General features: G+C 38.0%; 1 protein-coding gene across 6 annotated transcripts in view; it reads left to right on the forward strand.

Moving 5' to 3' along the window:
- Positions 1 to 13842, forward strand: part of POLK (DNA polymerase kappa) — a 63361-nt gene that overhangs the window by 33114 nt on the left and 16405 nt on the right. For 4 of the 6 annotated variants that reach the window (XM_036309466.1, XM_036309469.1, XM_036309468.1 and 1 more), the window contains 3 exons: positions 3176 to 3352; positions 9047 to 9178; positions 11177 to 11330. In XM_036309466.1, the coding sequence (XP_036165359.1) occupies positions 3176 to 3352; positions 9047 to 9178; positions 11177 to 11330 (463 nt within the window). The remainder of the gene's footprint in view (positions 1 to 3175; positions 3353 to 9046; positions 9179 to 11176; positions 11331 to 13842) is intronic. The other 2 variants (XM_036309467.1, XM_036309471.1) reach the window with 1 other exon arrangement.

Consider the following 13842-nt stretch of genomic DNA (forward strand, 5'->3'; position numbering starts at 1 on the left):
TGAATAGACAAACATCATATTATAGTAAATGGCAACTACACAGGAAATCACTGCATTTTTACCATTTTAACACTTGATTTTATGAATTCAGATTTGTTCAACAATTGTCAGAGCAATGCTCATTAAGAAAATGAAAAACAGTATTTCTGAAATATTCTCCTAGATGTAATAGAAAAAGGATTTTAAAAACTTAGACATAATATGGATATCAAACATACCGCTAGCTTTATTTCAGTGATGAAAACTTTTAAAAGTCTATTTTAGGGTAGCATAAAATAATGGAAAGAGCATAGACTTTTGAGTAACCTGATTTCCAGGTCTAATTCTAACATTTACCAGCTGTATGAAGGGCAAATTACTTAATTTTATTGAGTTTTAGTTTCCTTATCTATAAAATGGGAGTAATAATCATTAAGTCAGAATTATTTTGACCATTAAATGCATTTACAGTAAGAAGCACTTAAAATATACCCTTGTCATTTAATATACTCAGCAAATGTCACATCTACTCTTAAAATTATAGATAATATCATTAAGCCCTTACCACTTTACAATAAGGGAAGTGGGGAAGAGAGGATAGTTACACTGTCATGTAACTAATTAGTGGCAGAGCTGAGACCCAGACGAAAGCCATTCTTCTTAACCTCTGTGACACATACTGGATCACGAGTGTGGCAAAAGGGATACCGTACAGACATCTTAGAGATTCATATCAAAACTTGAAAGTCATTTGGAAGGAAAAATGGAAGAAAGAAAAACATGAGTGAGGATTTCACTAGAAGAAACTTGAAAAAAGTGGTGGCCATTTGGTAGATGTTGATAGAAAAGAGTTCAGAGAAGGGTGACTAATGAGAGATAGTAAAGGAAAATGGAATGTCTGAGTCATCAGTGGGGAGGTTTCCTTTTGGCAACTATACACTTGCCATGAGCCCAGAAAAGTCAATAGGTTGCTGAAGAAACCGCCCTATCTTTAATATATGAGTCCGAGGAGAATTTTTCCCATTTAGTTTGCTTTCTATTATCTTTTTCCTTTCCAACGATTCTGGGTTAAGATATTTCAGATGCTGCTCTGTTATTCTCAGTTGACTCATATGTTAAGCATATTTTCTAGATTAATATAGAGTAGTTTTCAAATCTTTGTTTTTATTAGTTTCCATGACTTGCTTATTTCTTTTTTTTAATGTCAAGATGCTATTCTCCAGTGTAAAATTGAACTGGAAGAATCGTTGTGTTAAGTCTGGATAATAAATCAGATTAATGTTGAAAAGTTTCATTTATTAGGCATGGTGTCTCACTGCATGAGATCAGCCTTCCCCTAAATTTTTCTACAAATACTACTTTCTCTTTTTTAACCAGAAATATATATATATGTATAAATTTTATTCCTTTTTTCCCCTCCCTTTCTTTCTTAAAGTTCTTTCTCCGCCTTATCTGAGATAAGGTTTCTTCTTAGGTACTAAACTCAGAATTTAGTATCTAATACAATTAGTGCCACAGTAAGAACAGGAAAACTAATAAGGAAACATTAAATTCTGCAGTGCAGAGGACAGAGATTCAGTTAAGTTTCAGAGAAATATCTGAACTGATACTTAAAGGCTTTGTGACAGGAAGGGCTTTCTCAGCATAGAAACGGCCTGAAGAAGGCAAAGAACACCGCAGATTGTTCAGTGGATGCAGCCTAAATAGGATCAGACCCTCTAGGAAGTCTTACTATGACTGATAGAGACAAATGTGATTCCGTGTGATTGTTTCTAAAAGAGAAGTTGCAGTCCTAACCTGCAGCTAGTGGGCAGCTAGCGTCACTATAATGCTGAGAAGCAACGCTAGTAGCAAGGCTGAAGTCCAATGAGGGGAAGAGCTAAATTATACCCTTGTAACTCTCCACCTTTGAGGAAACCTGCCATGGGGATTTCCACGGGATGGAAATGGCTTTTATTCCAGAGATCACCATATTTACATATTTAGGGCTGTTTTCCCTCAATTTTAAAAAAATATTTTTATTGATTTCAGAGAGGAAGGGAGAGATAGAAACATCATTGATGAGAGAAAAATCATTCATCGGCTGCCTCCTGCACCCCCCACACTGGGGATTGAGCCTGCAACCCTGGCATGTGCCCTGACCGGGAATGGAACCCTGACCTCCTAGTTCATAGGTCGACGCTCAACTACAGAGCCACACTGGCCGGGCTCCCCTCAATTTTTTTTGTTTTGTTATACAGCTAGACATTGATCCTTTTAGTAATCGGTTGCATTTATTGAATTTGTACCATTTGCCAGCCACTCTTCCATGTTCTTTATGTATTCCATCTCACTCAATAGCTTTCTAATCTCTTTTCTCATAATTTTACTGGTTTTATTGACTTTTTCTGCGTGTCGAACATCAGAAAGGTCACACAGCCACCCCCAGCTGGTGGGAGACTGAGAAAGCACATATTTAGCTTTTTCAGCCTCTATGGTAGAGGTCGCAAAAAAGGAACACTTGGGAATGGGTATGTCTGCTACATAAACCCTTTCCTTACTGCCCTACTTTGCTTATTTTTACCCCTTTTCATTGACCCAACTCTTTCTCTCTAAAGAAACAAAAAGATTCTTTAAAGATTAAGATTTTTTTCTGTTATATTTGACATATATACTGAAATTTTATGAAAGAATAATTACACCTTAAATTTTTAATTTGATTTGTATCAAATTTTAGCCTTATAAAAGCAGTTCTACAGAGGGAATGTTTACATATGCTTTAGTATAATCTTTGTTGCTCATTTCCTTTGTTGCTATTTTAAGATATGAATATTATGAATCGGATAGGAGTGGTTGTTTATTTTACCTAAAGTGAAGCTTTTAGTTACATAAGTTGTTCTCCAAATTTATAAAGCAGCAGAGTCATTTGATATAAGCAGTTGGAATAGTTTATTCTTCAATAAATACTTATTAAGTACCTCTTATACTTATGGTTATTGGAACATGTAAGAGTTGATAGGGAATGATATTTAAGAACAGACTGCCTATATTTGTGAAAATTATAGTAATTATAAGCCTTAATAAACAATATAGACAGGTAGGTGGGTGGATGGGTGGGTGGGCAGATGGATGGATAGATGAAGAGAGACAGATTGAAGATACTTAGTAAAATATTAATGTTATGATTAGTAGTGTAATAATATTATGTTGTCAAAAGTATGTTAACTTTTTAAAAATTAAGGTTGACAGATTTGCAATGGAATTGGAACAGAGCCGGGATCTGAACAATACCATAGTGCACATTGACATGGATGCTTTCTATGCAGCGGTAGAAATGAGGGACAATCCAGAATTGAAAGATAAACCCATTGCTGTAGGATCATCAAGTATGTTGGTAAGTAGGTAAAGACAAAATGGAAATTTCATAATATATTCAAGTAAGCCTTACTGGTTTATGCAGGGGAAAGACTTTATTGAATTCTACCAGCTTAACTGCGTATTTTTCTGATTGCTTTATGTGTTCAGTTACTAACTCCTTTCAACATCCCTTGAGGTACAAATTATTGTTTCCATTTGACAGATAAGAAAACAAACTTAGAGAGATATTTAATAACTTCCCTAAAGTTCCAAACCTGGTAAATGGTAGAGTGGCATTGTACTTTCTGTTGCAAATTATATTTTTCTTAAGTAACTGTTCTAGCTTAGAAGAAAAAGGCAAAACGTATTCTAAAGCAGGGCTTTGCAAGCAATGGCTTGCGCACCAAATCCAGCCTACTGCCTCTTTTGTAAATAAAATTTTACTGGAACACAGTCACACCCATTCATTTATTATTGTTGTTACACTAAAAGAACATAGTTGAGTACTTGCAACAGAGATCATATGAACTGCAAAGCCTAAATAATTACTATCTAGAAAAGGTTTGCCAACCCATTCTAGAGTAACATATTTAATTAATGTAGTACTTTAATTAAGTCGTTTTTCCCATGATTTGGAATCTTTGCTTTTCTGATTACTATGTTGCTCTTCCTTATTTCCACCCTAACCATAGAAGGCAAAGACCAGAATAACTATCTGTAACTTAAAATGTGTTGGGAATTAAAAGTAGTAACTGGAATGGTTGGGGTTTTGTAATAAAAAAAAACAAACCACATGTGTGTGTGGGGGTCAGTCGGGGAAAAAGGAGACATATGTAAAACTTTAGACAATTAAAAAAACACACCTATGTTTTCCAATGGTTAGAGCGTCAGCAAGCACACCGAAGGGTTGCAGGTCCTTGGCCCCCAGATTGGGGTTCATGCGGGAGGCAACCAATTGATGTCTCTCTCTCACATCGATATTTCCCTCTCTCTTTCTCTCTCTCTCTCCCCTCCTTTTTCTCCCTCCCTCCCCCCCTTCCTTCCACTCTCTCTAAAAATTAATGGAGCCTGGCTGGAGTAACTCAGTGGTTGAGCATTGACCTATGAACCAGGAGGTCACGGTTCGATTCTTAGGACACATGCCCGGGTTGCAGGCTCGGTCCCAGGTGGGGGGCATGCAGAAGATCAATGATTCTCTCTCATCATTGATGTTTCTAACTCTCTCTCCCTCTCCCTTTCTCTCTGAAATCAATAAATATATATTTTTAAAAATGAATAGAAAAACTATCCTCCTGTGAAGATTAACAAAAAAATAAAATTATATATATATATATGAAACACTTTCTAATGCCTTAGATAGCTATAAACCTAATTCCTACTACGTTATTATTTTATTACAAAACTATAACCTGTACATTATCTCTGCTCCCATGAGTATGCAGGCAACTAACAGTCCTGGTCCAAAAACAGTGTTTATTGAAAGGATACTCACCTTTCCCATAAATCAACTAATACTTGAAAAAATATATTTAATTTCATTAATCCTATCTAATAAAAGAGAAACATGGTAATTAGCCGCACGTCCACTACCCTTCCAATTGGCTAATCAGGGTGATATGCAAATTAACTTCCAGCCAAGATGGCGGCCGGCAGCCAGGCAGCTTGAAACTAACATGAGGCTTGCTTGCTTCAGTGACAGAGGAAACCAACGTTCCCCGCCTGCCTTGCCGGCCTCTGAGCTTGCAGTTTGAAACATTGTAATAAAGATAGAAGCTAAACAAAACCCCAGAAACCTGCTTTCAGCGAGCCAGGATCTCAGAGCTGGAGTTATACATTGTTTCGATTATAGAACCGAAACAAACCAGATACCTGCTTTCAGCAGCGGAGGCCTAAGAGCTGGAGCCTCAGAGCTAAAGTTGGCCCAGAATAAAAAAAAAAAGAAAAAAAGGAGCATTTGGGAGCTTCAGTCACCCGCCAGCCTGAAAACAGCCCTCAGCCCCTCACCCAGACTGGCCAGGCAACCCAGTGGGGACCCCCACCCTGAAGGGTGTGTGACCAGCTGCAAACAGCCATCATCCCCTCATCCAGGCTGGCCAGGCACCCCAGTAGGGACCCCCACCCTGGTCCAGGACACCCTTCAGGGCAAACCAGCCAGCCCCACCCATGCACCAGGCCTCTATCCTATATAGTAAAAGGGTAATATGATTCCCAGCACTGGGATCAGCGGAGCCACGAGGCCTCCCGGCACCAGGATCAGTGTGACAGGGGGCAGCGCCCAAACCCCCTGATCGCCCTGTGGCTCTGTGTGTGACAGGGGGCGGGGCCACAACCTCCCTATCGGCCCTGCTCTGTTCGTGACAGGGGGAGGCGCCCCAACCCCCTGATCAGCCCTGCTCTGTGCCTGATGGGGGGAGCTCCCCAACCCCCTGATCGCCCTGCGGCTCTGTGTGTGACAGGGTGCGGCGCCCCAACCCCGCCCCCCCCACGGGCCCTGCTCTGTGTGTGATGGGGTAGAGCCATAACCTCCCCATCGGCCCTGCCCTGAGTGTGACAGGGTGCAGTGCCCCAACCCCCTGATCCGCCCTGCTCTGTGTGTGACCGGGGGCGGTGCCCCAATTCCCCTATCGGCCCTGCTCTGTGCGTGACAGGGGGAGCTCCCCAACCCCCTGATGGGCCCTGCTCTGTGTGTGACAGGGGGGAGCTCCCCAACCCCCTGATCGACCCTGCTCTGTGCGTGACAGGGTACGGAGCCCCAACCCCCCTGATTGGCCCTGCTCTGTGCATGACAGGGGATGGCGCCGCAACCTCCCCATCGACCCTGCTTTGAGTGTGACGGGGCGGTGCCCCAACCCCCGAATCAGCCCTACCCTGAGCGTGACTGAGGGTGGCATCACAACCTCCCGATCCTCCCTGCTCTGTACATGACAGGGGCGGCGCCCCAACACCCCAATCGGCCTTGCTCTGAGCCTGACCAGGGGCTGCACCTAGGGATTGGGCCTGCCCTCTGCCACCCGGGAGCAGGCCTAAGCCAGCAGGTCGTTATCTCCCGAGGGGTCCCATACTGCGAGAGGGCACAGGCCGGGCTGAGGGACCCCCCTCCCCCCCCCGTCCCCCCGAGTGCACAAATTTTTGTGCACCGGGTCTCTAGTATTTTATAATACTATATACTTATGTATATTAAATTATGTATGTATGCATATATGTGTATATATACACCCATGCAAACATACACACATACCATAGTCATGTTAAAGATAACCCCACTGTTAAATTCACAAAATATTTACTTTCCTATAATTTTTATCCTCCTAAAAATTGCTTGTTTTCAAATTCAAAATGATTATCTGTTACATTTAAACAAAGCTTAGTACTTCCCCGTGTATGTTGACTTAATAGATTTCTCTTCTAATGAAATTTGAAGCATAATTGTTTTTGTCCTGATAAACTCTTAAAAAATATCTATACAGGCATGATGGTGATGATACACTTTTCATTATTACAATCTGTTACAGTTGGAATTCTTTTTTAACGAATTGTAGGCTTTTTAAAATGTTTAAGTTAGTACTCATAGTTAGAACTTAGACCCTGTAGCAGTTATTTATTGCTGCGTAGTGAACCCTTTCAGGACTTAGTGGGCAACCATTTATTTGCTCATGTTTCTGTAATTTGAGCAGATATGATAGGGATGGCTAATCTCTACTCTACCTGGGTTTGGCTGGAGCTATTTAGCTGCGGCTGGAAAATACAGAATGGCTTCACTAACATGCCTGGCACGTCAACTGACTGAGGTGGTGGGAATGGCTTCCAGCCATCCAGCTTTCCCCTCTCTTGGTGCATTTTATTTATTTATTTATTTATTTATTTATTTATTTATTTATTTATTTTACCCCTCACCCAAGGATATGTTTTTTTTAAATTGGTTTTTAGAGAGAAGGGGAAGGAGAGAGAGAGAGAGAGAGAGAGAGAGAGAGAGAGAGAGAGAGAGAGAGAGAGAGAGATATACAGGGATAGAACCTGCAGCCTAGGTATGTGCCCCAACCCGGGATCGGACCTGCAACCTTTTGGTGTATTAAATGGCGTTCCAATCAACTGAGCCACCAGGCCAGAGCCCATGGTGCATTATTATTTAATATTCTAACCATGTAGGTTGCAGATCCCACAAATGCAAAGGCTGCTGACTTCATAATGCCTAGGCTTCATGACTCATAATTTCACTCCCTCACATTCTTTGAGTCAAAGCATGTCAAAATGCAAGTCACTTGGCATGAGGAACTAGAACCCACCTTTGATAGGAGGAACTGTAAAATTCTGTAGCTATGATTTATAATCTACCACAAACCTAAAAGTTAAAGGAAGTCATATCTAAAATTTGGTTTCTGCTCTACCTTAGGTCTAGCGTTTATATAGATCCCTTTAGACTTATTTATATTTAAAACATTGGTTTGTCTTTTTAGTGCCATCTGCATTTTCTGTTCCAGAACACTGACCAAGGATTAGCGTAGTTTTGAGTACTATTAAGATTTTTTAAATGCCATTTAAAAAGTAATTAATGGGAAGTTGATGTTATTATTGTGAAATAATGATTCCATTTGATAGATTCTGTTTTGCATTCTTTGACTTTTCACTTAATGTTCCAAAAAAAGATTTCATTTGTGATAAATTTGTATGTAGTGCTATGATCTACCATATTATCAGACTGTTGTCAGATATCATCTATAAGATTTAGTAATGTTCTTTTTACTTTCAGTTTTTATTTCCATCTCATAGTCAAAATTTTTTCACCAAAAAAGATATTTAAGCCTTAAGAAATAAAATTAACTTTTAAAGTTCTTTTAAGCTTTTATCACTTCATTTTGGAGACCTAATTTGACTAACCATATATTAGACCTTTTGAATTTGTTCTAGATGAAAATTTTCCAAAATCCCAAATTGATCAAATTCCAAATCTGTACTATTGTACCATACTATTACTTTCTATATTATTACTTTCATGTAACATCTATACTATTTGTACTATAATATTACTTTACATTTATACTTTACTATTATTACTGGCTAGGGTGAGGGGCCGTGGGTGGTTGGCTGGCCGGCCCCGCCTCCTGGTCGAACTGCCGGTTGAACTCCCCATTGCATATTAACCTTTTATTATATAGGCTCACCCATTATCATCCAAACTTTGATACATAGTACCATATTATGGGTATGCCTTAAAACCAGTGAAGTTTAGTTACTGGAAATGTAAGGGAACCTTTTTATTATCACAGTCTTGCTTATTACCTGGTGTCATATTATAAATATGGAGACAGCAGTGGGAGAAGGTCATGATGTCATCATGCTATGATAGGATAAAATAAAAGCTTGATTTGAGACAGTGACCTTAAAAAGACATGTCCTTGAGCCCTGGCCTAGTGGCTCAGTTGGTTGGAGCATCATCCTGTACACCAAAAGATTGCAGGTTCACTTTCTAGTCAGGGCACATACCTAGGTTTCAGGTTCAGTCCCTAGTCAGGGTACGTATGGGAAGCAACTGATCTATGTTTCTCTCTCACATCAATCAATCTCTCTTTCTCTTCTCTCCCCCTCTATAAACATATCCTCGGGTGAGGATTAAAAAAAGAGAAATATCCTTGAATTGAAAATGCACATCAGTAATGTGTTTCTTTTGAATGTATCGATCAATATGTTCATTTCGGTTTGTATATTTATTCCCAAGTGGTCCATTTTCTTTCAGAGCACTTCAAATTACCATGCAAGGAGATTTGGAGTTCGTGCAGCCATGCCAGGATTTATTGCTAAAAGGCTCTGCCCACAACTTATTATAGTGCCTCCAAACTTTGACAAATACCGAGCTGTGAGTAAAGAGGTAAGTCTTAATGTCTCACCCCTCCCTACTTATGCATAGCCTTCACTGACTTCCTGTCACCTATGAAGTCAAGTCCACATGCCTTCACACATCAGAATTTTGCCTTAGTTTATGCCTTTAGTCTCACCTCCTACCACTTATTCAATCTATATATTAAATAACTGAGCTGTATATGGTATCCAGAATACACCCTTCTATTTCCCAATTCTTTCTTTTTTCACAAGTTTTTTAATCTGCTTAGAAAACTCTTATGTCCCCAGAAAACTTTTAATTGCTCTAATAATAACCCAAATTAACTTTAGCTTTTTTTTTCTTAATCTGCACTGTACATTTTCTTCTGGAATCACCTGATATTTATAATTTACAAAATCTACTCAAGTCATTAATTTCAACCTCTTTTCTGAATAATTTTTTATCAGTGTTTTTATTTATTTTTTTAATCAGTTTTTTTAAAACAGTAGCAGAATTCACCTATTTTGATTAGCTTTTAATAAGCTTGAAAATCCTTCAAAGACTTTGTAAGAAAGAATTGTTTTAACTCCTACTGTAATTCAGTAAAACTTTGGACAGTGTGGTAATGAGAACAAAATGTTTTTAGTTATCTTTAGTGTAGTTATTTTCATGTTAGAGAAATCTTTAAATTTGAGCAGGATTTAGATAGTTTATTTGCAGATAATTTTTTTTATGTGTAAATGAACTATAGCATAAATTCATTATAAATACATTAATATTTATAGCTTGGTTTAAAAGTTTAAGGAAAAGCCATTTTTGTTTTATCGAAAAGAATAGGATAGCTTTGACTATTGTCATAGCCCAGTACTTGATGTTTATTGGCACATTCTATTCTTGTTCTTATATCCTATGTAAAGGAAGTTAGTGAGTACTCAGTGCCTCTAGGGAGTACTTCTCATTCAGAATAATCTTAGTTGGCTGCCAACTACAGACCTTCCAGAATTTCATTTTCACTAGAAAGATTCTATTTGAGTACATCATAAAAATGGTTTCCTCTACAGGAACAGAGCTAATTAGGTACTCTGAGCAAAACTTGGCCAAGTTTTATGTCACTATTTTCTAAAATTACCTTTTCTAAATTTACTCAGCTGTTCATATTATATTAAGTTAAAAAGCTTTTGTTTTATAAATCATCAAGAAGGGCTTTCTCATAATGCATCAGACAGCTTTTAAATACTAGATGGAACCATAACGTAATTTAGCAAGTATATTATTTTGGCAACCATTTCCTCTAGTTTCAGCTAATACTTCAATGGTTAAAAAAGATTGGTTTCATGTAATAAAACTGTCTTATATAAAAGGCACTTCTAGAATCATATAGAGATTCAGACCTCTTTATGTATGTGTTTCTTTTGTCCCAAGATGCAACTCCAGACTATTGTCCATCATTTATTACAGTCACAGACACTACAGATTTTGTGGTCTTTTCCCATTATAAATCCTGATAATTGAGCTTTGTTTTCTTGAATGGATACATGCATTAATGTGTATATTGAGTGGAGTTTTATGTGCATGTTATAATTAATTGAAATAGAACTTTCTAAAGTAACATAGTACCTTTAAATAAGATTATCCTTTTAAAAATATACAAAACCATCATGAAAGGTGGGGGAGAGGAGGTTTCTATTTTTCCCATTTCTATTTTTGATCAACTTCTTAAAATGTAGTTTCTTAACCGTTTTTTCCTACCAGAATGATGTAAGATTTATTTGAATCACTTACTATTTCTAGATATAGGTGGCTAAACAGAGATTGTATCAAATAAAGCTATTTCATGGTCTTCTACCTTCATGATCTATTTTAATAAGAAAGAGAATTTGGACAAATGTGCCCTGGTGGTAAATTATTTATTCCCTAAATCCATGAGCTATTGATTGTAGGATCGTTACTATGGTTGCAAAGTAAGAATATTAATTTTTCTTATCGGCTGTATGTGACAAATCTTGCTATGGCTGCAAAACTTAAACCGTTTTGTTCCTTTTGAAGGTGAAGGAAATACTTGCTGATTATGATCCCAATTTTATGGCCATGAGTCTTGATGAAGCCTACTTGAATATAACAAAGCACTTACAGGAAAGACAAAATTGGCCTGAGGACAAAAGAAAGTATTTCATCAAAACAGGGCACTCTCTAGAAAATGGTAAGCAACTTATCAGAACAAACAAAAAACCCTTTGAATTTGAATTAACCCATTTAACTTATTAGCATGTATAGGTTATAGGAATAGCTATACATTTAAATGAAAACTCAGAAATAAAATGTACCAGTGGGTTTTCTGAGTTAAATGTGTGGAATGTTGCCCTGGCCGGCTAGCTCAGTTAATTAGAGCATTGTCCCAATACGCCAAGGTTGCAGGTTCCATCTCCAGTCAGGGCACATACAAGAAGCAACCAAATGAATGCACAATTAAGTGGAGCAACAAATCAGTGTTTCTCCTCTCCCCCTCTTTCCCTCTCCCTCTTGAAAATCAATAAGTAAAAATTTAAAAAAGCATATGTGTAATGTCACTGATACACCAAATAAGATTGCTAAATCTCTAGACTTTAAAAGAGTATGCAGAGTCCTTGAATAAAGTGATTTTATAGCAGTCTTTTCCTAAAATCTAACTAATAAGGGGTTGGAATAAATTGAATCTGAAGAGCTTATCTGTTTAAGGTGGCCTTTTGTTGTAGTTGCTAAATGGAAAATAGATTTTAAAAAGTTTTGCTTCAAACATATCAAATCATTGGGTGGGTTGTTTTTTTTTTCATCATTCCTAAATCAAAAACTCCAGCTCCCTTCTTTGCCTTGGACCTACTTTTATTCTTTTATATATGATGAGTCAGAAGTTTCATGATCCAAAGCATTCTTTTTAAAAGGACCCTTTATTACCTATCCAAAGTGATATCAAGAAACATGCAGATATTATGCACACTGCTTTCAACACTCTGTCAAAGGTATGATTATTTCAAATGTCTGAGCTGTCCTGGATTCCTGAACAAAGTTCATCTGATGAAAAGGTAGAAACAGAGAAGGTTTGCTCACAACCCACAGCTACATTCCCTTTGCACAACTCATTGATTGCTTTGAGGGGCGAGGGGAGAGGGGAGAGAGGAGAGGGCAGAGGGGAGAAGGCATAGGCAGTGATGGGGAAACCTGTTTGTAATTTTCCCTGAAGCAAAAATGGTGAATTCTTAATGGCATACAATTATAAATCTCACATTGTTTGAGTCTCAAATCTTTGAAGCAAGTTTAATGTGGACATCAAATCACAACTTCATTACCTTCTTTATAGCTGTAAGGGGTAAGTCTCTAATAAAAACATTAAATAATAAACAAGCATAATTTCTGGATGCAGAGGCTTGGAGCAAAACTTTTTTTTCTTTAGTTTAACTATATTGTTTGGGGAAGTGGCACAAAAAGCCTGATGCCACTTTGCTTCCAATCTCACTTTGTTAGTTCCTTACTTTTCACAAAAGAAGGGGTGGGGGACATTAAATGGTGATGTCAAAGCACCCCCTCCTATAACAATTACTTTCATATATGTTTTTAAAAAGTTACATTGGGACTAAGGTAAATATTTTTATTCTCTACTGATGTTCTTTTTATTTATTATTACGTGCCCAAACTCACAATGAGAATGTAAATTTTTAATACCTATTGCTTTTAACATACTTATGTACTTTCCTCTTCATGAGTGTCTTACTCTTAAGCAATTTAAATAGTTCAGTTTGTTTTGGTCATTGTGTATCTCCCTGTGGGCTGGACTTTCAGGCATAGCTGATTTTACTTTATGCCATGGGAGCTGTCAACAGTGAGTTGGAGCCATGCAGGTGATTGATATATCTTCCTCTAAAATCCAAGACAGTTTTTTGCTGTCTGCCCCTTTCCTAAAAGATGTGGTCTTTGAAAAAGTATTGCTAACTACTATGTGTATATACAAATGAAATAATCGTTATGATTTTATGTTTATTCTGCCTTATAAGTCCAAATAGTGAGTGCCAAGGAATATGTGAAACTGAAATACTGTACATTTTTAGCACTTGCCATCCCAATGGGTGCTTTAATCCTAATGTTTCAGATTAAACCTTAGTTTTATACTCTCATCACCTCAGTTGTGGGGATTATACAGATATTTCTTTCAGAAAGTAAATAAGAAACCATTTCAGCATTTAGTTGCTCATCCAGGCCTCACAGAGAGGTAAACAGACTTAAAGGGTAACTATGCTATTCAGCAGCAGCTCTGACAGTGAACCTGAAGGCAGCATGCGTTGCTTCCTCCTGTACTGTTCTATCAGAGTGACTCCCCTAGGGGCAGGGTGGTAGAGCCATGAGGAAGGTAAACGTGGCATAAGGAACTCTGCAGAAGGGGCTTATGAACGTGGCAGGTACCTTACTTGAGCTGAAGTTTTTCTGCTCTCTTTACCTTGACTTCTCTGCCCATCCACATGGGGAAAAGAGAGTCTAGGTAAATACCATTCCAACTGTGCCACAGTCTTACTCCCCTCTGAATTGCTTTGCAATTTAAAACCAGAACATGGGAAATGAAAGGAACAGAAGCACACAAATAACAGCTAATGTAAGTTTGAAAATAAGGCTTATTTTGTGGATGGTCCGGGAATTCAGATTTGGAAAACATCTGTCTGTAACTTAATTCATATATTAGACTTTAA

The sequence above is a fragment of the Myotis myotis genome, unplaced genomic scaffold (genome assembly GCF_014108235.1).
Source record: "Myotis myotis isolate mMyoMyo1 unplaced genomic scaffold, mMyoMyo1.p scaffold_m19_p_5, whole genome shotgun sequence".
NCBI classification, from domain to species: domain Eukaryota; kingdom Metazoa; phylum Chordata; class Mammalia; order Chiroptera; family Vespertilionidae; genus Myotis; species Myotis myotis.